Source organism: Onychostoma macrolepis, chromosome 13, assembly GCF_012432095.1.
Source record: "Onychostoma macrolepis isolate SWU-2019 chromosome 13, ASM1243209v1, whole genome shotgun sequence".
Taxonomy (NCBI): Eukaryota; Metazoa; Chordata; class Actinopteri; order Cypriniformes; family Cyprinidae; genus Onychostoma; species Onychostoma macrolepis.
The window spans coordinates 14,979,962-15,004,686 of NC_081167.1; the positions used below are offsets into that span (position 1 = coordinate 14,979,962).

The following is a 24,725-nucleotide window of genomic DNA, read 5'->3' on the forward strand; positions in this document are numbered from 1 at the left end:
TTTGTGTAGTATAATTGATCATGGTTACATTAAGACTCTCTTGTTTATGCACTCATTAGGTGATGTGGATCTGAGAGTTAAAATCACAGCGTTCCAGTTCCAGAGCAGTCCATCCCAGGAGGCCTCGCTGGTAATAGATGGCAACACGGCCTCGGAGACGATCTTGGACGTAGTCTCTGGTGACATCATCTTTGCTGGATGTGGTCAGTGCTCTGCAGAACTGGAAACAGATGAGAACAGCATATACAGACCCTGCTACCCATGTCTGCCACACACAGGAGTGCGTCGCTATTATAGGTCTGTCTCAACCAAAGTGCGTGTGTGTGTGTCTGTATAAATTAATATACATACAGATCAAATGTTTGGGATAATTTCATTTTCATTTTTTTTCTCTTTTGGTCACCAAGAGTGCTTTTATTTGATCAAGAATATAGTAAAACAATAATAATGGGAAATATTATTGCAATTTAATATGTGTTTTCTATTTTTATATATTTTTAAATGTTATTCCTGAAATGGAAAAGCTGACCTTTCAGCAGTCATTACCCTAGTGTCACATGATCCTTCAGAACTCATTCTAATAATGCTGATTTGTTGCTTATTTATTATTAGTCCTCAATTATTGATAATGATTCTTATTATAATCAGTAATGAAAACCATTTTTTCCAGTAAATAATTTTGTAGAAACGTCAATAGAAAAGCATTTATTTAAACTAGAAATATTTTGTAACATTATAAATGTCTTTACTGTCACATTTGATCAATTTAATGCATCCTTGTTGAATAAGAGTTCTGTAACATTATAAATGTTTTGTAACATTATAAATGTCTTTACTGTCATGTTTGATCAATTTAATGCATACTAGTTGAATAAGAGTAATAACCTTCTTTCTTAATCTTACTGACCCCAAATGTTAGTGTATCATGGATTCCACAAAAATAATAAGTAGCAAAAAATGAATAAAAATGATTTAGGAAGGATCATGTGACACTAAAGACTGGAGTAATGGCTATTGAAAATTCAACACTATTGCCAACATTATTTTAAGTAATAAATATTGTTTTTAATTATTTTAGAAACTGACTGCCAGGGACAAAGGTCAATTATACAGTTTAGTGGTCATTATATACAAATATCAGAGAAATAAATAAATAATTTTATTTATAAATAAAAATTATATAATGTAATTAAATACCGCATAAGTAAAGTGAAACTGAAGTTTCCCAGTTATCTAGATCTACTTTCTCATAATGACTTGTCTTTGTAGGCCAGTTGTTTTAACTGTTCGAGCTGGAGATGATCAAATCTGTGTGCAAGTTCCTCCCGCTCTAGTGCAGAAGATCCTCCTGAACACTCCCCCAGATAAGCTACATAAGACCATAGGTGAGGTACTTCCTCGTTTTCCCCCTTCTCCAGTGTTTATTTCAGAGACGTCATGCCCATTTCATGCCCTCTCAGATTTTTGAGCCAAATGGATTTTAAATGCAGTTTCCAAAAGCAAAAAAAATAGCCAAAGAATTTTTAAAAATAATTTATACTATCACACCGGCGTGATTAGAACGTTCAGTGCAGCACATCACCAGCTGCTAAATTCAAATCTGTGTTCGCTGGCTGGCGCTGAGCCAGAGACAGAAGCATTTTTGCAGCGCTGCGCATTATAACCAATCACACACGATTCTGTGGAGCATGAATCAATGCAGTGACCAATCAGAGGCGTTCAGATGAGTCACCGCTGAAACGCCGGTGTTTTTTTTCATTGGCTCACTGACTAAATTCTGCTCTCTGGAGAATTCTCTCACCAGAATTTAAGTGAGATATTCATTTCACAGTGCAGTGATTTTAATGGGAGTTTTTGAGAGTGCTTGAACTCTGGCTAACATTAGACTGAAGTCAGTGAAAATGTCCTTTGATAATATAATTGTTCTTTGCTCTCTTTCTGTACAATGAAAGTTTTATAATTAGTAACTTACAATGTTTTTATAAAATTCACATTACATACAAAATCAGTCGTATTAAAAATATTTTATGGCATGACACGCGTATTTACATTTACATTTAGTCATTTAGCAGATGCTTTTATCCAAAGTGACTTATAATGACAATAGAAGCAATCAAAACCAACAAAAGAGCAATAATATGCAAGTGCTATGACAAATCTCGGTTAGCCTAACACAGTACACGTAGCAAGTTTTTTTTTTAACCATATCTGGTACTTAAGTAAAAAGCAGGTTTTTACGCATAGTTAATAGATTACACTACTAGGCTACTTTGTCCATCGCCCATTATAGATCAACTAACATAATCTATAAAGGTGCAGAATGTATTTACTATCGAGATATTTCATGATATAGTTAACACGTTTGGGAATATTTCGGGAAAAAAAGAAATAAAACATAAGCCTATAAAGCATAATACATATTTGTTTAATCAACACTATCACTAAATAGCATTGTGTATTTGTCCCATTTGTTTTCTTTTTCTATGTCTTTATTACATAATCTGTGTTATATGCAACTGCATTATTTGTTACTGAATTGGGCAAATGTCCAATGTCCACTTAAATAGTTTCTTTGTTATGAGTATTTGTTGTATTGGTGTACCTTGTAAAGCATCCTTGAGCCTGGGAAAGGCGCTATATAAATTAAACATTATTATTATTATTATTATTATCAGTTATACAGTGCTATTGTGGCTGCTGTGTGTCATGTGACAATAATGACGATTTGTTTAAATATTGTTACTTTAAAAGTTGTGTTTATGTGTGTGTGTGTGTGTGTGTCTTTAGCCCCAGCATCAGAGGTGAGGTTCATCCAGGTAGTAGCTAACAGGATTAGTTCCATATTGACCCCCATGAAGAACACATTTCTCCTGACCGTCCGAAGCCATTTCCAGTGTGATGACAACAGCATTCCTGTCATTCAGAACTTTTTATTATTAGACTTCAGCTCACTAGAGTCATGAAGAATATTCATGTATATTGTAAGATGTAAGATGATGCCATGTATTTTTATAGTCTATGATTAAACTGTCATAAGGTCATATATCATGTCTAATTTTCACAGCCCATGAGTATTTTTGTATCCTGGATATTCTTTGAAAGATGTATTTTTAATATGTTGCTTCGGCTATAATTTAAAATGTATTAAATAAAAATTGTAAATTTTAAATAAAAATGTAGTCTCTACCCTAAATATGGTCCATAGTGGGAAAAAATAAATATAGGGTGTTGTATTTTTGTATGCAACTTCTATATAAAACATTAAGAAATTACAGTGGTATGCCAAAGTTTGGGAACCCCTGTAAATTTTCATGATTTTCCTTTATAAATCATTGGTTGTCTGGATAAGAAATTTCAGTTAAATATATCATATAGGAGACAAACACAATGATATTTGAGAAGTGAAATAAAGTTTATATGATTTGTGCAAGAATTATTTTAAAAAAATTAGGCATGTGCATAAATTTAGGCACCCTTGTCATTTTATTGATTTCAATACCTTTAGCACTGATTATTAGAACTCAAAATTGGTTTGGTAACCTCAGTGACCCTTGACCTCCATACACAGGTGAATCCAATCATGAGAAAGTATTTAAAGGAGGCCAATTGTAAGTGTTTCTCCTCTTTGCATATTCTCTAAAGAGTGGCAACATGGGAGCCTCAAAACAACTCTCAGATGACCTGAAAACAATGATTGTTGAACATCATGGTTTAGGGGAAGGATACAGAAAGCTGTCTCAGAGATTTAAGCTCTCAGTTTCAACTGTGAGGAACATTGTGAGGAATTGGAAGACCAGAGGCACAGTTCTAGTTAAGGCCAGTGGCAGACCAAGAAAAATCTCAGATAAGCAGAGGCGCAGGATGGTGAGAACAGTCACAGTCAACCCACAGACCAGCTCCAAAGACCTACAACATCATCTTGCTGCAGATGGTGTCACTGTGCATCGTTCAACTATTCTGCGCACTTTACACAAGCAGATGCTGTATGGACGAGTAATGCGGAAAAAGCCTTTTCTCTGCACACGCCACAAACGGTGTCGCTTGAGGTATGCTAAAGCACATTTGGACAAGCCAGCTTCATTTTGGAATAAGGTGCTGTGGACTGATGAAACTAAAATAGAGTTATTTGGGCAAAACAAGGGGCGTTATGCACGGTGGAAAAACAACACAGCATTCCAAGAAAAACACTTGCTACCTACAGTAAAATTTGGTGGTGGTTCCATCATGCTGTGGGGCTGTGTGGCCAGTGCAGGGACTGGGAATCTTGTTAAAGTTGAAGGTCGCATGGATTCCACTCAATATCAGCAGATTCTGGAGAACAATGTCCAGGAATCAGTGACAAAGTTGAAGTTGCACCATGGCTGGATCTTTCAACAAGACAACGACCCTAAACACTGCTCAAAATCTACTAAGGCATTCATGCAGAGGAACAAGTACAACGTTCTGGAATGGCCATCTCAGTCCCCAGACCTGAGTATTATTGAAAATTTGTGGTGTGATTTAAAGCGGGCTGTCCATGCTCGGAAACCATCAAACCTGACTGAACTGGAGATGTTTTGTAAAGAAGAATGGTCCAAAATACCTTCTGCCAGAATCCAGACTCTAATTGGAAGCTATAGAAAGCGTTTAGAGGCTGTTATTTCTGCAAAAGGAGGATGCACAAAATATTGAGTTAATTTTTCTTTTGTGGTGCCTAAATTTATGCACATGCCTAATTTTGTTTAAATAATTCTTGCACACTTTCCATAAATCATATAAACTTTATTTCACTTCTCAAATATCACTGTGTTTGTCTCCTATATGATATATTTAACTGAAATTTCTTATCCAGACAACCAATGATTTATAAAGGAAAATCATGAAAATTTACAGGGGTGCCCAAACTTTGGCATACCATTATATATACAGTGTGTGCAGAATTATTAGGCAAGTTGATATTCTGGTCATATTTTTTTTCCAAGAACATTTTACCAATTCCAAACCACATCAATCTTGATAACTACTATTGATTTTGTATTTAATCATTTATAAGTGATATATAATTGTCCATGAAGGCTGAAAGTCAAAAACTCCTTATTTCAGGTGTGCAGAATTATTAGGCAGGTTTTCTTTAACAGATAAAATGAGCCAAAAAAAGAGATTGAACTCAAGAATAAAAGTAAAAAAATTATTAAATGCCCATGAGAAGGATGCAATACTAATGCAATAATAGAATTAGCAAAGTTAAGGCATGACCATTGGGCAGCTAAATGCTCATTGGGTCAGAAAAAAACAGGTGGAAAAGAAAAGACACGTTAACTACAAAAGAATTAAGGTGAAGAATTAGGTGTGAAACCATCAGGAACCATTTAGTCTCCAGCGCCATCATTTTCCAGAACTGCAACCTTCCTGGAGTCTCCAGAAGTGCAATGTGTCAGGTTCTCAGAGACCATGCTTGGGTAAAAAATGCTAAAAAAATAACCCTCACTTAATATGAATAACATGCTGAAGTGTTGTGAAATACATGAAGACTGATTTTGTATAGGCTTTATGGACAGATAAGTTGAGAGTGACTCTTGAAGGACCAGCATCACATCCTCTTGTACCACTGTTTGAAGAATTTATCTTCCAGAATCTGGCAGTAAGTTTTAGGAGCTCATTTTATCTCATCTGGATGTGATGCTGGTCCTTCAAGAGTCATTCTATAAAAATGATGTGCATTCCGATTCTGACATCCAAAGGCACAACAGTACATTTGATATCTTATTCTGTGGATTTTTCCCGTTTCACTCGTTACCGTGTGCTTCTGCCTCCACAGTGCGCGCGCAGCTGCGAGTGACGTAACTGTGACGTCTACACGAAATTGGTCTATATACTTTCTAAAACAATCCTGTGTTGCATTGTGTCACAGTTATGATGAAATTTAGATCATCGGATTTTAACACTTCATAGTCTAACTTTGCTAAGAGACTGATATTTGTTTTGGAGAACATGCAAATCATGACTGGTCTAAGAACCAATCAAAACTCTCCCATCACGCCACGTGATCGCGGAATTCCCCCTCGAGTCGGGGCTTTCCGTCGCGTAGCAGAACTATCGATTCGCAAACTCGTACCGTACACTGTGTTCACTGAATATTTATTAAAGAAACTGGAACAGAGTCATTTGATGGATGGTGCATTTTGTTTATGTTTTTCAGGCGTTTGCTAAGATTTTAGCAGTGATTTAGTAAAGTTGTCGTCTAACAGAAACTACGAGAATAAGGAAACACCACGGTTGTCTAAGGTAAGTTTGATAAGTGCTCATGTAGTAAAAACGAAATTCTCATTATTACCGATCAGTTTTGTAACAAGTAATGTGGGTCTTCAATTAGTAGAATGCTACCCTGCTTTCTTATTTAGAAATAGTGACTCTGTTACTTAGTAAGTTACATAGAGAAATCTATTTTAAGCTTGTTTTGAAAACATTACAGAGATGCTGTACAATATGATGTGCCCTCGCGTGCATACAGTATCACTGCATATTAATAACAAAACCGTTAAATTGCTAACGAAAATCTGAGCAATGTTCATTAATGTCAGTTATCGATAGTGTAGGCTACAAGTTTTGTCCCGTGTGTTTTTGCTGTTGCTCGCGCGACTATGCGGGAAATTCCCATCAAAAGTCAGTACTTTTGGATAACGTACATGTGCAGGGGAATCACATCCCCATCAAACAACGTGTACTCACTCATCATTTCCATCATTTTCAATCTCACAGGAGACCAGAGTCGCTTCGGATGACCCTGCAGAGCACAGAATGGCTGGAGCACTAAGGTACGGTTTTGTCCACTCTTGCTGTCTCGCGCATCCTAGTGAGCTGTCTACCTGTGCAGCCTTTTTTCATTGGGCATCATTGGCACATACAGAATTCAGAGGCCCAATAACGCTGTCCTGATTGGCAGCTCACTTAGTTATGAGACTGAGCACACTTTTAAATATAAATGTACTCCAAAAGGTTTGGATGTGGTTTACATGGAGCATCTAGACTTGTAATTAGTCAAATTTGCATACTGATACTAATAAACTTAAATGTAAATAATTAGAGGGTTTACATACAGTAGTTTATTTAACTCTTTATGCATATAAAAGAGTTGAAACTCAGATTTATTGTGGTTTTTCAACATCAAAAATGTTTTGTTCCTTTGAAAAGAGCAAGGTTTATCTTGTGGGTTAGACTTAAAAAACTTTATAATGTGTTGTCTGTGAGACTTAACCTTATTATTGAGAGCAATCGTGACTGTCAGTAAAATTAAATAGTTGTCCATTTGTGATTCTGTTTCAAGAGATTTGTATGTTTGATTAAAATATTTTAACATACTGAAAGACATGTCAGTAATACATTTTGTTTTTGATGTTGTTAGCATTTTAATTAAACTGGATTATGTTAAAATAACTTTTATAAATAATTTACAGTCATTTCACACTTTTGGATGTTTATGTGGCCTCCTGGCGGTCCCCAGGCCCCTGTTTGACATCCATTGATTTAGACTGACAAAACCATTTTCACAGCCTTTCTTTGCATTTTCTTAATGAATCTTTTTGTCTATATTTGACATTTTTTAGATGTAGGGGTTGTTTGACAGAAATGAAGATGTTATCATTTCACAGAAGAAGGACAGGATGTGGTTGTCATCCAGAAGAGTTTTACTCTCTCTTCATTGACGTCAGGATTTGTGTTTCACTCAAAGTGAGCCCTGACACCTCAGAAAGAAAATTCATAGTTTACTCTGCTAGTTGTCCCATGAGTTTAAGAATATCTGCCACTTTAGAGCAATCTCATAACAGCTCATCCTGAAAAGTACAATGCTTCCTCTTTCCTGTCAGTGGCAGTTTAAGTAAACTCTTGTGCAATCCTATCATCCAGTGTAGCCAAACATAGCCAATGAAAATAATAATAATAATAATGCAATAAATGAAATAAAACATTACAATTTCTCCAATTTCTGTAGTAGTTATTTAATTTAGAGATCTTCAACTCCATTTCCTGTTTGGTTTACTGTGGAAGTGTTTGTGGGTTAAAAGATTTGGCTGCCAGGGCAGACCAACAGATGGGGGGCAATCCCCATCTTTCAGGGCTATTCTCATGGCATTAGTATTGACGACACTATCTGACTAATTCAGTTACACACACTCAGAAATACATTTTGAGTAAATTACACATGGGTGGAATTTTTTTTTTTTTTTTCACAGAATTTAATCTAAATTTTGTTTTAAAAAGGAAACATTATAGGAATTTAGTTTCAAAAGTACCTCAAAAAAAGAAAGAGAAGGGAATTCAAAAAAGCCTTTGGAAAGTTGAGGAAATTCAGATATGAGCAGGCTTGATGTCAGAGTGTGAATATGCTGGTACCTGCATTTCTCAGGATTTGACATCAGCGGCAGCAGTGAGCTGGTATTCTGGGGGCTTTCCTCTGTTTTTTTTTCACTGCCTTACTTCCTGGAAGTAACGCAAGCAAGTCAGCCAGACAGAAGGAGGGAGGCAGAGTAAAAAAAATATCCTGACACTGAAAGTGAAACGGATTTGTGTAAGTTCTTTGTGTAAATCCGAGAGCCTTTTTCTCTGCATTTGTTTGTCAGGTAGGCTAAGTGTACGCCTTCTTGTGTGTAGGTCAAAGGACTGCTGTGGGGAAAAACTGGGGAAATTAAATTCATCTGTAGGGGTTTGCAGCTCAGTTGATGTTTTGATTCAGCATGACTGTATTAGAGCACCTTACCTCTTGGGTTTTTTGGAGTTCTGGGTTTGTCTCTGTGTGAAACGGTCTCAATAAGAGCTTCTCTGTTTCTTCTACATTACAGAATGGATGATACACAGTATCCCATGAAGTTTCCCAATGAGGTGAGCCACATGTTGTCAATATTACTGCTGTAGTTTGCTATCTTACAATAGATTTTGATTTAGGGTGACGAATTCTAGATGTTTTTGTGCTTGTGTGTGTGTGTGTGTGTGTGTGTGTATATGTGGGGTGGGGGTGGGGGAAGTATATTGGTACCATATCGGTTATCTCTCGTATTAGCTGATATTGCATATTTCATTTTAATGCTCGTTTCTCATATTTTTACATTTAGATTACCTTTACCATTATCAAACACTTACTTTGAAAGCTTGTTTTTAAAAATTTAATAACACTGTTAAATGTAATTTTACAGATCTCAAAATGTATAGCCACACTGTAGATTATAATGATTTGATGCTTTAATTCACTTGTAGTGTGTTATTTTTTAATACATATATTTAAACAAAATTGTCTACATTTTTATATCAGGATATATTATTAGTTATCACAACATAAAAATAATTATTGGCTTATTGGTAATGGCCAGAATTTTATAATTGGTGCATCCTTAATTTTCATACTCAGACACATTGTGATTTGTGCTAAAAGTTTGGGTTTAAAACACATAAAAATACACTTAATATAAAAACACCAACATTTTGTCCTTACAGTTTATGATGGACCTTCCGTATCTGCATGAACCTTTTGAGGTGAAGCCTGAACCCTTTGTGCCAGAGACAGGTGAGTTAACAATGTCTATGAATGCATTTAATTATGTTTTTCATTTGTTGTTCGTATACCTTTTGAAAATAAGGATAATTTACTGTATATGATCTGATCTTTATTCCAGTTCATGGGCCTTACCTACAGATAATCGAGGAGCCAAAGCAGGTACAGAAGTCTTCATATGCTTGTTTTATTTGTTTCATTTCCACTGTATTTGACAATACTAACAAGTAATTTTGCACATATTTGTAATATGTTGCACAGAATGTCCAGGCAATGTGGCATAATTCCAAAACGTATACACTGGAATTCCCCAAAAACAGGGTTTTATCAGTGAGTAAGGTTTTATGTGAATAACACTGTATGTGTGTGTTACAGAGAGGATTCAGATTTCGTTATGAATGTGAGGGCCCATCCCATGGTGGTCTACCAGGGGCCTCCAGTGAGAGGAACAGAAGGACGTATCCCACAGTCAAGGTGGGTTATTATGCCACATGTAAATGTAGCGATGAAGTTTTTAAATTAACAGTACATTTATAAACGCACACTTTCTCCCTCTACAGGTGTCAAACCATGCGAGTCACGCTCGCGTAGAGGTTCAGCTAGTGACGCACACAGACCCCCCACGTGTTCATGCGCACAGCCTTGTGGGTCGCCATTGTAATGACAATGGGATATGCACCATTGATGTCGGGCCTAATGATCTCACAGCACAGTGAGTGAACACTATTACTGTTAATCATGCTCATATGATCTCTTTCTTTGTTATTATGATTAAAGTGAAGGCATTGCGTATGTATCATCATATGATGCTTGTGGCTTTTGAGTGATGTTTGTGTGTAGTTGCTCAATCTTAATTCATTCTCACATCCTCTATGTCTAGGTTCAGTAATTTAGGCATCCTCCATGTCACTAAGAGAGGAGTGGTTGAAGTATTAACGAAAAGGCTGAGAGAAGAGAGGAGGAGGATAAAAGAGCCTGGATATAAATTTACTGGTAAGTCTGTGATTTCATTATTCAACTGGACATACAATAACTCTCTACTGCTTACTTTCTTCATTTGACAAGCTTTCTCTATTACTCTCGTTCAGATGCAGAGGAACAGGCTTTTTTGCAAGAGGCCAGAGAACTGGGCAAAAACATGGACCTAAACATTGTGAGATTAAAGTTCACTGCTTACTTGCAGGACAGCAATGGGAGTTTCACAAGAGCCTTGAAGCCAGTTGTCTCCAACCCTATCTACGACAGTAGTAAGTCCTGCAAAACAACATAAGCGAATTAATGAAATTCAGTTAACTTTTAATAAGCACTCACCTCAAAGTTGAGAGGTCATATCTACCAAAATAAACTAAAATATGTATAATCACTATGATTTAAAAGAAATTGAGATTTTACTCATATGTAGTTTGAATTAATCAAATACTGGTTTATTTTTTTTCCTTTTTAATTTTTTATTAATTTAATTAGTTTAGCGTCTTTTATTTTACAATTTATAATTTTACTGTAATTTCCTCTGTTTAAATGTAATTGTAACTTTTTTTAGAAAGAAATTGCATTTATTCTGCAGAGACACATTAAATTGATCAAAAGTAACAGTAAAAACTTTAATACTGTTACTGAAAATTTCTATTTGAAATAAATGCTGTTCTTCTGAACTTTCTATCCATTAAAGAATCCTGAAAAAAATCGAACAATACTTCCACAAAAACATTAAGCAGCACTTCTTTCTAAAACATTTTACTGACCCAAACTTTTGAACGGCAATTAAATTAGAAAAGCACGCGTTGTTATATAATCTTGTTATAACTAAAGTAAAATGTGCTGATCTTTGCCCAGAATCACCAAATGCTTCAAATCTGAAGATCTCCCGCATGGACAAAACCTCTGGATCAGTCCTGGGAGGAGAAGAGGTCTTTCTGCTCTGTGATAAAGTTCAAAAAGGTTATTATGATTTTCTAATTTCAAAAAGGATTGACAGTCCTTCCCATCCTTTTAGATCAAATGATGTATATATCCTTCATTTCCAGATGATATTGACATTCGTTTTTACGAGGAGGAAGATGATGGAGGATGGGAGGCATTTGGAGACTTCTCCCCTACTGATGTCCACAAACAGGTTTGTTAGAAATTGATACATGCATAAAATGATTGACTATTCCAGATTTTGTCATCAAAGGCAGTTTAGCCTTTTACAACAAATGTTTAATAACACTGTTTTTATTCCCATCAGTATGCGATCGTGTTTAAGACCCCAGCATACCGCTGCACAGATATCACACGTCCTGTCACAGTCTTCCTGCAGCTCAGGAGGAAGAAGGGAGGCGACTCCAGCGAACCCAAGCAGTTCACGTATATTCCTCACAATCAAGGTAGTGATATACTATGATACTGTATATCAGAGTAGTGATATATTAAACATCGGTCCTTAAGACTGAATAAAGAATTTAAAGCAACAGATTATGACAAACTGTTTATGTCTCATTCAGTAGCTTAATTGTTTCACTTCCTTTTCGGCATTATGTACATTATGCATGTCTGTGGTTGTTTCAGCAGTCATTAACCCAGTGGCACATGATCCTTCAGAAATCATTCAGTTTTTAATATCCAAGTTGAAAATAGTTGTGCTGTTTAATATTTTTGTGGAAACCCTTGCATATTTTTTTTCAGAATACTTTGAAGAGAAAGTTATTGAAATTAGAATAGAAACATTTTTGTAACATTGTAAATGTCTTGCTGTAATTTTTTTATCAATTTAATCCATCCTGGCAAACAGTATTGAACATATTAATTTCTTTAAAAAAAAACATACTAACCCCAAACAGTAATTTTGATCCGTCAGATGCATTTCTCACGTTTGATGACATGTTGGCTCCTGTTTCCCCACAGACAAAGAAGAGGTTCAGAGGAAGAGGATGAAGGCTCTTCCTCAACCCTATGATCACTGGCGGGGAGGACCTCAAGGAGGAGCAGGGGCCTTTGGAGGTCCTGGATCTGGAACAGGAGGAGGAGGAGGAATGGGAGGAGGTATATGCTATATTATATTCCTAAACACAGAGGCTTCCTGTGTAGATTGCCAGTTCAATTATTCATGTGTACACAAGACCATTCATATATGTAACATAGTCAATTTAACCCTTAGGTTTTCAATTTAATCCGATGGATGGTTCAGGGTTTTTCATTGGTGGATGTAGTGGATTTAGCGGCGGGGCACAAATGTCAGGCTCCAACCCACAGACTGACAGATCTCAGAATCAGTCGACAAACACACAAACTCAGTCTGGCTCTCAAATGCAACAGCAACTCTTTCAGATTGGTGAGTAGAATTATGCCAGCTAAACTCAAGACATTGAGATTTTAGGTGCATATGCGCTCAGTGATGTATATTTCCTTCCTGTATTGTTTCCAGCCACAGCTCTGCAGAGTCGTGCCACTTTGATGGCAAAGTTCTCTGCTCGTGCTTTGTTACAGTACTGCAGCACAGGAGATGTGCGCCCTCTGCTGGTTCTTCAAAGACATCTGTGTGGAGTGCAAGATGAGAACGGAGACACGTACGTCTTTTCCCATCTATGCCTTAACACGTCAACTATACTTAATTAAATACTAGGTTATGTGTCAACTATCAAATGTAAATAACATTGTAGTGACGTTTTTAATACATTTAACAATGGTACACAGATACAATAGCATTGAATTGAATGGTGATCAGACTTGTAATTTTAATCTGTATTGTATTTATTTTCCCATAGGCCTTTGCACTTGGCCATTATCCATCAGCAACCTGTTGTGGTACAACAGCTTATTCAGGCCCTGAACAACACTCCACAGCAGAAGTTTATCAACAAACTCAACAACCTCAATCAGGTAATTTAACAGATACATGCTCTTTTTAAACTACCAGTCAAAATGTAAGAGATTTTTATTTAGTTAATTTTTTTATTATTTTTTTTTATTTAGGCTTTTTTATGTTATTTATTCTATTTTAATATTTATTTGATTTCTATTTTGGTTTCATATGTCATCTTTCTTTTCTTCTCTAGGCTCCACTGCATCTGGCTGTGATCACAAAGCAGGCCAAGTTAGTTGAGATGCTGATGAAAACAGGTGCAGACCCGAGCCTGCTGGACCAAGAGGGCCGGACAGCGCTTCACTTGGCCGCTCACACCGGTGATGAGGCCATACTACGAGTGATCCTGGGTCTGCTGGGAGAGCGCCATGCCCATTTAATAAACTCTGCTGACTTCTCAGGTGAGACATACACATGGTATTGTCTCTCAGTTTTCATTGAAATAATGCTTAAAGTTGCATCACACATGTGAACCTGCTGTGAACATTTTTTTTTCCTCTTTCTTAGGTCAATATCCAGTCCATCTCGCAGTAAAGAAAGATGGAGAGCACTGTCTTCAATTGTTGGTGGAGGCAGGAGCAAAGATTAACATGCCAGAGCAGAAAAGTGGCTGCACAGCACTACACCTGGCAGTGAGGGACAACCTTTTAAAACTGGCCTGTTATCTCATTACCGAGGTAAAGGACCTATGGAGTGCTAAAGGGTTGAACAGTTCAGATTTCCTAGTTCTTCTGTGGTCATAGTTTCGGTTTAGTTCAGTAAATACTTGTTACATCACTATTAGGGGTTCACTTCTTCAGCATACAGCCACCACAAAGATTTATGTTTGTTGTTTCTGTTACAGCTGAAGACTGACGTGAATGCGTGTACCTACGGGGGCAACAGTCCTCTTCACTTCGCTGCCAGTCAGGGCTCCCCACCTCTCTGCTCCATGCTGATAGCTGCAGGTAACTGAGAAACCTTTTTTCCTACAAATTTAATACAAATATGAGGTACTTAAACATATGTGAAGGCCCAGAAACCACAGTGAAAAGTCATTAAGAACACGGTCAAGCTGCTTAGCATTTACTGTATAGCATGTGATTTTAGTAAGGTCTTTGTCCACATTTTCAATTATGTCACTCATAAGAAATGACATTTGAACTGTTTGATTAATGATGTTTGTCTTCTTTTTTAGGTGCTGATAAACGCATGGAGAACGACGAGCCTCTTTTTTTCCAGAGCTCGTCTTCCTCAGATGAAGATGACGAGAGCGAGAAGAATAAAGTTGACAGGCAGCTTCCAGATCTCATGGTTCAACAAGTTCACTGCATGTCGATATCATCTGAAAGAGGAACATTTAACCCACGCAAGAGGCCTGCTGCGGGACACACGCCATTTGATCTGGCCAAATGCCAAAAGGTTTGAGCTTTTGTATGAGTAATATCCAAGTATAATCTGTGAACACTTGAAGGTGGATGAATAAATACATGCAATAGATTTAACTTTATGAAATTCCACCTTCTTCCTCAGGTTAGAGATCTTTTAGATGGCAGGAAAGGCCCCAAGATCAGTTCACTCGCCCCCAAGAGGACCAAAATAAGCACTGAGGAAGGTAATGAGACTTAGATGCATGCTTTATGTTCTCACAAACTCATGCTTCTAGCATGTGTGACTGATCTGTATTCGTCCTCCTACAGTGAACCAAGGTTTGGACAGTGAAGTGCTCACAAAACTGTGTAGTATTCTCATTGAAGACCATGTACCCTGGAAAGAGCTGGCGGAAAAACTGGGCATGCTCACACTCACTCACCTGTACCAGGATAGTGCCTCACCCTGCCAGAAGCTTCTCGAGAACTACCAGGTAAGAGATTGTCGTTGTTCTCATAAATTGGCAGATTCTGTTATAATGTTAAATATGCAATTGGCACATTGCTGTTCGGAACAGCATACTAGCATACTGATGACTTTATCTCTAGTATAAAGTATGTATGGCACATTATGCAAATTTTCTATATGCATGGATTAGTTTGATGATGATTTTATTTACCAGAATGTGCAATACATTGTATAGCTCCTTGTCATATCTCACAATATATTGCATGTGACTAATCAACTGGAAGTAAAGATTTTTTAAAGCTACACTGTTACTTTTTTCCTTTGAAATTAACAAAATTGAAACAATGAGCAAATGCATCTTATACATCTTCCAAATAATGTATTGCCTCACCCCAAATCAATAGCTTAATAATAATTAAACATATTATAGAACTATCGGGACGGTTTTCGCGGGAATGTGTTTATGTCATATTCGAAAATAAAAAGAAAGCCAGGCTAGGCTACTACTACTATATGCATTGTCCTAAAGGCTTATCCACAACAAATGAACACTGACAAGTTTGCAAGCAAAAAGACAAAGTGAAACTGCTAGTAATAGATTAATCTGATATGAATAGCAATCATTAAATGTAATGTTAGTAAGATATAAAAACGTTTGTAAACTTGTTTTAAAACAGTTGTTTCCAACAAGTCAAAACGGCAGCTACATATAAGCAACTTACCGGTTCATAAAACAGTTTTTTGGATACCAGTCTGCCTTTCGTTATTGGGGGAAATTTAATATAATCAGTGAGATTCACACCATGTGCACAGCACGCGACCCAAGCCGTTAGATTCTCCCGCGAAAAATAGGGACAACTCACGTTATTACCACAGAGATGTAAAGAAAATTTTAATTTTATGCTTCAACCGCTAGAGGGTGGTTTTAACCTAACTTTTTTTAATTTATTTTTTTACGTTCAGTTGAGTGGTGGTCCTGTGGACGGCCTGGTGGAGGCGCTGCAGTCTCTGGGTGTGAGTGAAGGAGTGAGACTGCTGAGAGACAGCCAACCCAGAGAGGACAAGCAGAGCACAGGTACAGGTTCACACTCTGACAGAGAAACCTCTCACTTCTGACACAACACAAAATCTTTAATCAGTAGATTGTGAATAAAACATTTTTCCTTTCTTCCAGATTCTAAAGAGGACAGTGGCTTTGGGAGTCAGTCTATTGAAGAGAAGATGGGAAATCCTGCAGTGACCAATCACTGATTATCAGGATCTATTCTTTGAGGACAACTTGGCACTTTATTTGACTGATTTTTCAGGTGCGAACTGGTGGACTGTTAATCATCTCAATAAAGTGGAAATACAGCACAGCACAGGAGAAATTGAAAAGGATCGTTTTGAGGTCAAAAGCCCTCGCTGGTATTACATAACAGCAAGACAACATGACAGAAACCAGGTCCTTTAAGATACTCAAATCTCCATGGCCTGGAGTGAAGCTGTAGTCTTAGTGCAGACAATTCAGTACTTTTATCTAAACAACCATTAAATTACTGAGATTTCACAGTTAATACAACTGTCATTTCACAACCACAGCTGTAATCCTGGAATATTTCTGCAGAATCTTCTGATACGATATATAAGCAACCTTAGGAAATTGCAAATATGTGATGCAGTTTAAATCACATTGGTTGATTTTCTGATACATCTGGAGACTAATAATGTTTATTTATGTGTATGTTTGGTTGCAGTTATATGCTCGTTCAGAGTAAATATGTTTGTGTTTTAATAAAGTTATTTCATTATTCTGTGTCTTATATGTTGACTGAATATAGTAATAATAAGAAATCTGCATATTAGAATGATTTCTGAAGGATTGCGTGACACTGAAGACTAGTAATGGCTGAAAATTTAGCTTTGCCATCACAGGAATAAACTGTATTTTAATATATATAAAAACAAAGCAGTTATTTTAAATTGACAATATTTAAATGGACTATTTCACAATAGTACTGTTTTTACTCAAAATGCAGCCTTGAGAGACTCAACACATAAGAATATAATAAAGATTGTATTTTCAAAAACCTACACTTTTATATGTAAATATTAAATGAAACAGTTATCCTTTCAAAACAGATTTATTTTGCCTATGCCTTCAAAACATACAAACATTTTAGCATTTTTTACTGAGCGGCTGTAACATAATATTCACATTATATACAGCTAGAATGGACAACACACCAAACACAAAAAAAGAAATAAGTTACATTTACAGCAAAATCTTTGGGTGACACCAAACTACTTGTAGTGGTCGAGTGCTCCCTATAAAAACTTGTATATAAATTTTTGTCAATATGCTTCAGTCATAAACAAATACTCAAGACAGATAATAAATGTTCAAAATATATAAATAACTCTTCATTAAATACACCTATTATTCATAGTGCAGTGAAGCGTAACACTATTGAAGTGCCATTTGATGGAGTTTGGGTCCCAGATCATATCAAAATCATTTTGCTTTGTTTTTGTTTTTTTTGTATTTTGTGTCCTTAATGTCTAAATTTGATCTATATGCTGGCAGTGTTAACAGTCAGTTTAGATCTTCATGACCTGGATTTGCATTAGAGTGTTGTTTTACAGGTTTTACAATTTCTTGGATCCGTCATGTTTCTGATATCAATAGGACAATTCATGAGGTTATGATAAGCAGCATAGAAGCTTACCTTCACTCTCCTATAAAGCAATACTTCACACAAATTCATTTGAACATAAGAACACACCAGTTTGTAAACAGGTAGAATTATTTCCGACCAAATCACACTCCCTTGAGCAGGTCTCTCAGTGCAATTGAGGTATAAGACATGGTTACTCTGAACAAACCAGCTTTTAGTGCCTCCTGTTTTACCACAGCACTGAATGGATCAAAAATTTGAAAATGAGTGCCTGAGAATTCAATGGCTCGGCCATAGCCAAAGGGTTTCAACACAGATTTTGCATCACGTCATTCTCAAGCTCAATAGGTATTTTAAATACACATTACACTACATATTACGATGGGGTCGATTATTGTGATGGATTTTAACATCCGTTTCACATGGTAATTGGTCAGTTTGTCATTGTGCACTAGGTAAAGTCACTCAGACATTCCTGTTGAAATGATGACAGCGTGTAAAGTAATCCCTTGTGAAAAAAAAGTGCACTTTAGCATACTTTTAAAAAGAGTACTTATTGGAGACCTATTTGCAAATAAATGATAACGTATTATTATATTAAATACGATTAATTGCATTTCAATTAGGACTTAGTAAATCTTTATCTGTAATTTCCTAATAACTTTACCTTTAAAATATGGTTAAAATCTACTGCCAAATATACTGACAAGCATTTATGGTAAGACTGCAATACACTTTAATGTCCTGCTGAAACTTGTATATCATATATTTTAAACATTTTTCTAATTACACATTATAATAAAGTTGCAATTTAGTACATTTAAAATATAATTATCTTAAATGTAATATCAAATAAAACACTTTAAATGTGCTTTACTATGTTAGTCAACACATCAAAATACATGTACTACTTTAAAGCACAACAGTAGATTATTTAAACATAACGATTTAAATTGTAACTTTAAATCTGACATCATTACAAAGTGTTACGAAACAGTCAAGAAAGAGTACTCTAAGTACACATCAATGGCCTTAATTTCATTAATATTATATTATCCTCAAGTACAGTTTCTTAAAAATACACTAGTACACTACAAGTGCATCTGTTTTTCACAAGGAAAATGCTGTTTGCACTGTCATTATCACTAGTCCGCTGTCGTGGTATAAAGAGAAATAATGCATTCATATTTTTAGTAATTGTACCAAATGAGGAACTGATTGTCTTCAAACATCTTAGGCATGCTTTGAGACGTGCTTTAAGAAGGTTTAAAGGACTATACAGACTAAGTTCTCGAACTTCCCATAAGGAGTTAAAGCGCTTGATCGACCTCAAATGATGAAATGATCTAAAAAGCAAAATCTACAATGCTTTAAATATATAAAGTGAACAACACATGTTCACACGATAAAGAGGCTCGCTTCTCATTTGGCTGTCGCTCCCAGGGCCACCAGACGAAGTTTGCACTTCTGCTTGTTCAAATGAAAAGCCACGAGTGTTTAAACCGACGATCAACAAGCATAATACACAGATAAACCAAACAGGTTTTTTGCGAAAACACACACTGACTGAAATAAGACAATGTGAGGCTGGTGCTCCTTCTCATCTGCCCACTGGCAGATTTGGGTTTGCGGTTACCGGCCAGAAAGCATGCTTTACCAGCGGTCACGTGGGGCACAGCAACCCCAACCACAGTTTCTTAATCATGACGACTTGAGAACAGCCATCAAAGTAAACTGCAGCCGTCCTGGTAGCGCTCTATATTCAGCCCCTGAATGGAGATAAACAACCCCTTCCACTTGGGTTCTCTCACTGTTTGACAGCCTGTCTGTAGCTGTGTCTCTGACCGTCTGAGCGCTTGGTCCTCTTGCTGCTGCCGCTGCTCCTGCTCGACTCTTTGGTGCTGCTGGCATGGCTGTTGTCCTGGGGTAACGTGGGGCTGGAGTGGGCCCTATGCAGGCCGCCGTCATCAAACAAATGGGCCTCAAACGCCTCCAGGTCCGTTTCCCCTATGCGGATCTTAGCTCTCAGCAGCATTGCATATGTTCCGTAGCGTGTTTTCTATGAGATACATTTAGGAAGATGTATAAATGGAGTGAAGAGTGAAGGAAGGAAGAGTGTTTTTAAACAATGTTTTTACCTCAAAGTCCAGATACTCTTCCCTTTGCTTGTACTCTTCTTGGTCCCTGCTTTTGGTCCTGCGGTCTTGGGGCGTAGAGTGCAGTTCCTGGAGCTCAGCAGAAATGGCTCGAAACCGTGTCTCGTGAGACTTAAGCTGCTCCTCCTTATATCATAATGAAGAAATTTTTTTAAAAAGTCAATAAATATATTGTTAAAAAGTTTTAAATGTCAGTTTAGATCTAGCGATGACAAAAAAGCCTGATTTGAGGATGTTCGTTTTTTTGTTTATTTATAATTTCCTAAAATGTCACTAAATATATAGATAAAAAGGGAAAATAATTATGCAGTAAAGCAGCTTTGTAAAAATATAAATATTGGAAAACATTTGTTCAGCAAATCAAATTTGTGGTGAACCAATGTGCGAAAATATTTAAAAAGTTAGAATTTCATATGGTACAACCACAAATAATTATTATGAATTAATAATTCATGCTATTTGTTTTAAAATGTTTAACCTTGAAAAATGTTTATGAAAATAATGAACATTCACATGTATACACGTTTTAAATTTTGTTAACACTTTAGTATAGGGACCAATTCTCACTATTAACTAGTTGCTTATTAGCATGCCTATTATTAACATATTGGCTGTTTGTTAGTATTTCTAAAGCACATATTCTGCACGACCATATTCTACATCCCTAATCCTGCCCAATACTTAAACTTAACAAATAACTTACTAACTATTAATAAACAGCAAATTAGGAGTTTATTGAGGCAAACGTCATAATTAATATTTTGTTAATAGCAAGAACTGGACCTTTAAGTGTGACCTAAATTTTGCCAAACTTCTTCACATGAGCTTGCGTTTCTGGTCTCCGGCATCCACATGCATGTGAATAGTAGTGAATGGAAGGAAAACTGTAGTGTGGCGCCCCTTAATAGAGAGAATTGTTGGTTACCTGTGAGAGCTTGGTGTTTGAGCCTGGCAGAAGAGGGCGGCTGAACTTCTTTTGGGAGCCAATGGCTGCTGGGAAGGGAGGGGCAGAGAACATGGCTGCCACCGTGTTGATGCGGGTTATCCAGGACTGCATTTGCTCTGCGTTGCTGGTGGTGAAATGCAAGCACAGGTCAACCAGAGGGCAGCAAAATAAGAGAATTCAGTAGATGGAACAAAAAATGTCAAAATTTTATCTGCTCAAAGAAACTGTGCACTTTGTGTTTAATACAACTAACACAGTCTTGAAAACTGAGAAATTAGCAGGCAGCTGTTAGCAGAAGAGATGGAGTGGAACAGATGAGAGGGAGAGAGTTTTAGTATGTGTATCTGGGACAGACAGAATAGCTGAGAAGGATCCATCCTCTTGGGAGATACACGTTGAGTCATTCATCTGAGATGAGAACATTTTGACAAGGCCGTTACCAGCCCAGCATGTAATCAACAACCAGCCGGTGCACTGGGTACACTCAGGTGTGTGTGAGTTTGAAAGAAAGTCATTGTGTATTTTTGTGCTGTCCTGTTTCCAAAAGACAAAGCAACATGAGCTGTCCATGAGCCTTCTGCTGAATAATTCTTGTTGTCACTTATAAAAGTTATCTTTTAACTTATCCAAGTTATGCAAAAGTTGCAAAAAGTTCTATAAAAGGCTAAAAACTGATTTCATTGCCTTTCACTTACACTACAGTTTACGGTCGGTATAATATTTTTATGTTTTTGAAGAAGTCTCTTATGCTCACCCTGGCTGCATTTATTTAATCAAATACCGATAAAAACAGTAATAATGTGAAATATTTTTACATTTTAAAAGAACCATTTTCTATTTAATATATTTCAAACTGTAATGTATTACTGTAATGACAATGCTGGATTTTGGCATTACAGTAGGCTACTGAGAATTGGAGAAAGGGGTTAAAATATGCTTAATTTTCAAAAACTGTCAAAATGCAAAAAAAAACCTTAATGGTACTAAAAAAGCTTAAAGATATAAAATTGTGTTTCTGATTTTTGAAGTGAATCACTCTTATAGTACAAATAAAGACAACAAGACTTACGGGGCCTGGAAAAGAAAGACCCTCCAGTCAGCAGTGCGAAGGTAAAACACATTGGGTCGTTTGCTATAGTCTGCTGCCCGCATGGCTAAAGAATGATGGATTGATACTGCATTCTTCAAGTCCTCATCAGACAGCTGCTTATCCGGACGATATTCATCCTGCAGACCAATCACAAAGTAGAGGCAATTTTTTTTTTTTTTTTTTTTTACAGTTAATAACACTATAGCAACCACAACAAAATATGGTCCATATAGCACAAAACATTAATGACTAAAATGTACCTTTTGAAGGTAAAGAATCAGTCCTTTTAGGATAGCATAAAATGTCTTCCATCCTCTTTTACCTCGTGGAGCTAAAAGAACACAAAGTCAAACTTTTAAACAAATAGATAAATATTCTATAACTAGGTGATTATTTTTTTAAATAAAATAAATACACTGAAATAATCATAATACTGATAATCACTTTTTCTGTCCCAGTAAAAATATAAAAAATTGTTAAAACATGACATTTACTAAATTAGCAAAACTCTGAGATCAAACTTGTTTAAGGAGATTTAAAAAAAAAAAAAAAAAAAAATAATAATAATAATAATAATATATATATATATATATATATATATATATATGTTTTTTTCTTGCCACATTGACAAATATTTTAAGATTTATGATTAAAACAAGAAAGAAAAAAAGACTATAATGAATTGCATCTTAGTTAAATGCATGTTTACTGGAAAACAAAACAAGAATATTCTTTTGTCATTTAAACTACTCGATTCAATTCAAGTTTGTTTGTATAGCGCTTTTCACGACACAAATCATTGCAAAGCAGCTTTACAGGAAATGAAGTTTCTCCAATATATTTAGTAGTAGCTTATCAGTGGTGACTGTCAAGTTGATGTACATATGGCAAAAATGTACAGTAAAAATCAGTTAATGACATAATCAAACAGACGATGAACACTATTAACAGCAATGATTATATATTGCAATCAAACTTATAGTAAAATTTGGTAGTTCTATGTGTTGTTTCAGGGTTAGCATTATCTGAGGTCCTCTGAGGGGTTGGCATTTACAATTAAACTACAATTATTCAGGCTGTATAAAATAGATGAAAACGAAAAAAAAAGAACATTACTACGGCTTACTTCTCTTCCCATCAGAATCAGCGTGAACTTTCCTCACGAGAAAGCCATTCATGTAGACCTGAGCGCTGGACTGCTGTCCAACACTGACGAGGGGGTTTCCACTGCTGTTGATCCGCTTCATAGTGTGCGATGTGGAGTCTTTCCTGCCATCCAGCTCAGAGAAAGACTTCCGCAGTTCCTCCTCATCGCTGTAGAAAACACAAACAAGAGCTTTATTATGAGCAATAGTCTGTATTCTCACCTTTACCCACAAGGCATTTTACATACTAATGCAAAATTCCCTGACTTTCAACATTTACCTATAATTGCTGCTTTAGATTTGGACCTTAAACACACACAGACACATACAGACAGTGATTCAGCATAAAGCTCCTTCCCACCTCAATTAAAGGCATTTTTATTGTGCATTTAGAGTCACTGATAAGGACTGAAACAGCATCTTTATTGCCTAGCGCTTGGCACAGTTGTATTTTATCTACAGTACATATATCCAGCTGAGTGACAGCTGTGCAGGGAGTGTAGTCAGACACCCTGGAGGGCCCCTGAGGTCTGGACCGCTAAACACTCCTCTCTAACTGCTACGGAGTACAGCACATAGCCTTTGCCTTCACATGACAATGCTCTCATCTGTTGCTTAGTAACTGCTGGCCTACACACTAGTAACCAAGAGAACCAGCTCAGAAGATGGAGCACCATGGGAGCGAAAGAGACCGAGAGAGAGAGAGGCAGAAAGAGCAGCCACATAAAAATGGTGAATGACGTGCATTGATTCATACAGTGAATGATGGCCTTTAGCTGAGAATCACACAATGCTAAATAAATGAAAGTGCAATGAAGTGAATCAAACTCAGAAATGGAGAGAGTGTGAAACAGAGAGACGAAAAGAGTGGAGGGACGCTGGGATGGATGAAGATCAAAGACCTGCTGCTGAATGAAAGAGAATAAAACAATCACTTGTGATTTTCTCCTACACACATAAACAAGGGTACTGCAGAACCCCTCAAGGAGCAAACGCAGTGCACATGAGTTAGTATGTGTGTGAGAGAGAGGGCTGTGTTTAAGTCTGCACATTAGCCAGTCAAAGATTTCAACCTGTAATTATGGAGAGGCAACTTGCGGTAACCATGGCAACAAAATCTGGAAAGCCAAAGTCGAAAGTAAGGGCTTAGAGCATCACGGATCTGGCCAGGTCATAAATACACACATACAGTACATTCACTCTTTAAAAAAGGGAAAGGGGTTTTTGCAACGATACTACAGAGGAACCATTTTTGGTTCTCCAAAGAACTTTTCAGTGAACAGTTCTAAAAAAAAAAAAAAAAAAAACATTTTAATAACCTAAAGAAGCTTTTCCAAAGAACCTTTAGTGCAAAGCAAATGTTCCATGTATGCTAAAGGTTCTTCATGGAACCATCAATGGCAATAAGGACCCGTTTACAGTAGTGAGTTTTCTTTTTAAAACAGCGTTTTAGAATGAAAACGATCAGCGTTTCAGAAACGATCTCCGTTTGCATGTCACATGACCATTTGCAGGTACAACCATAGGTACGTATAGGTAGATTCCCTAT

At 36.6% G+C, this 24,725-nt stretch overlaps 2 protein-coding genes and 1 long non-coding RNA gene across 9 annotated transcripts in view; 1 reads left to right on the forward strand and 2 right to left on the reverse strand.

Moving 5' to 3' along the window:
• The window catches only part of LOC131551829 (nuclear factor NF-kappa-B p100 subunit-like), a 29,882-nt gene extending 12,910 nt beyond the window's left edge, over positions 1–16,972 (forward strand). The window contains exons 7-32 of one of the 2 annotated variants that reach the window (XM_058794993.1): positions 60–297; positions 1,270–1,385; positions 2,788–2,835; positions 6,674–6,794; positions 8,817–8,856; positions 9,466–9,535; positions 9,645–9,685; positions 9,899–9,997; positions 10,084–10,235; positions 10,404–10,516; positions 10,612–10,770; positions 11,357–11,461; positions 11,548–11,636; positions 11,751–11,889; positions 12,407–12,544; positions 12,660–12,833; positions 12,927–13,068; positions 13,267–13,381; positions 13,558–13,765; positions 13,872–14,041; positions 14,209–14,311; positions 14,542–14,765; positions 14,877–14,958; positions 15,044–15,207; positions 16,146–16,257; positions 16,357–16,972. In XM_058794993.1, coding sequence (XP_058650976.1) covers positions 60–297; positions 1,270–1,385; positions 2,788–2,835; positions 6,674–6,794; positions 8,817–8,856; positions 9,466–9,535; positions 9,645–9,685; positions 9,899–9,997; positions 10,084–10,235; positions 10,404–10,516; positions 10,612–10,770; positions 11,357–11,461; positions 11,548–11,636; positions 11,751–11,889; positions 12,407–12,544; positions 12,660–12,833; positions 12,927–13,068; positions 13,267–13,381; positions 13,558–13,765; positions 13,872–14,041; positions 14,209–14,311; positions 14,542–14,765; positions 14,877–14,958; positions 15,044–15,207; positions 16,146–16,257; positions 16,357–16,433 — 3,239 coding nt within the window. In that variant the 3' untranslated portion in view covers positions 16,434–16,972. Of the gene's footprint in view, positions 1–59; positions 298–1,269; positions 1,386–2,787; positions 2,836–6,045; positions 6,265–6,673; positions 6,795–8,816; positions 8,857–9,465; positions 9,536–9,644; positions 9,686–9,898; positions 9,998–10,083; positions 10,236–10,403; positions 10,517–10,611; positions 10,771–11,356; positions 11,462–11,547; positions 11,637–11,750; positions 11,890–12,406; positions 12,545–12,659; positions 12,834–12,926; positions 13,069–13,266; positions 13,382–13,557; positions 13,766–13,871; positions 14,042–14,208; positions 14,312–14,541; positions 14,766–14,876; positions 14,959–15,043; positions 15,208–16,145; positions 16,258–16,356 lie in introns of those variants that run through there. The other variant, XM_058794992.1, reaches the window with a different exon arrangement.
• On the reverse strand, positions 10,641–16,139 carry LOC131551833 (uncharacterized). The gene is made up of 4 exons (XR_009273834.1): positions 15,905–16,139; positions 14,239–14,332; positions 12,334–12,511; positions 10,641–10,777 (listed from the first exon to the last, which is right to left on the reverse strand). It is a non-coding gene; the product is annotated as an uncharacterized LOC131551833 (long non-coding RNA).
• Positions 16,973–17,292: 320 nt separating the features above from the next.
• Positions 17,293–24,725, reverse strand: part of psda (pleckstrin and Sec7 domain containing a) — a 35,539-nt gene continuing 28,106 nt past the window's right edge. For 5 of the 6 annotated variants that reach the window (XM_058796926.1, XM_058796928.1, XM_058796931.1 and 2 more), the window contains 6 exons: positions 23,158–23,345; positions 22,292–22,362; positions 22,011–22,168; positions 20,921–21,065; positions 19,978–20,121; positions 17,293–19,898 (listed from right to left, as the gene is read on the reverse strand). In XM_058796926.1, coding sequence (XP_058652909.1) covers positions 19,647–19,898; positions 19,978–20,121; positions 20,921–21,065; positions 22,011–22,168; positions 22,292–22,362; positions 23,158–23,345 — 958 coding nt within the window. In that variant the 3' untranslated portion in view covers positions 17,293–19,646. Of the gene's footprint in view, positions 19,899–19,977; positions 20,122–20,920; positions 21,066–22,010; positions 22,169–22,291; positions 22,363–23,157; positions 23,346–24,725 lie in introns of those variants that run through there. The other variant, XM_058796929.1, reaches the window with a different exon arrangement.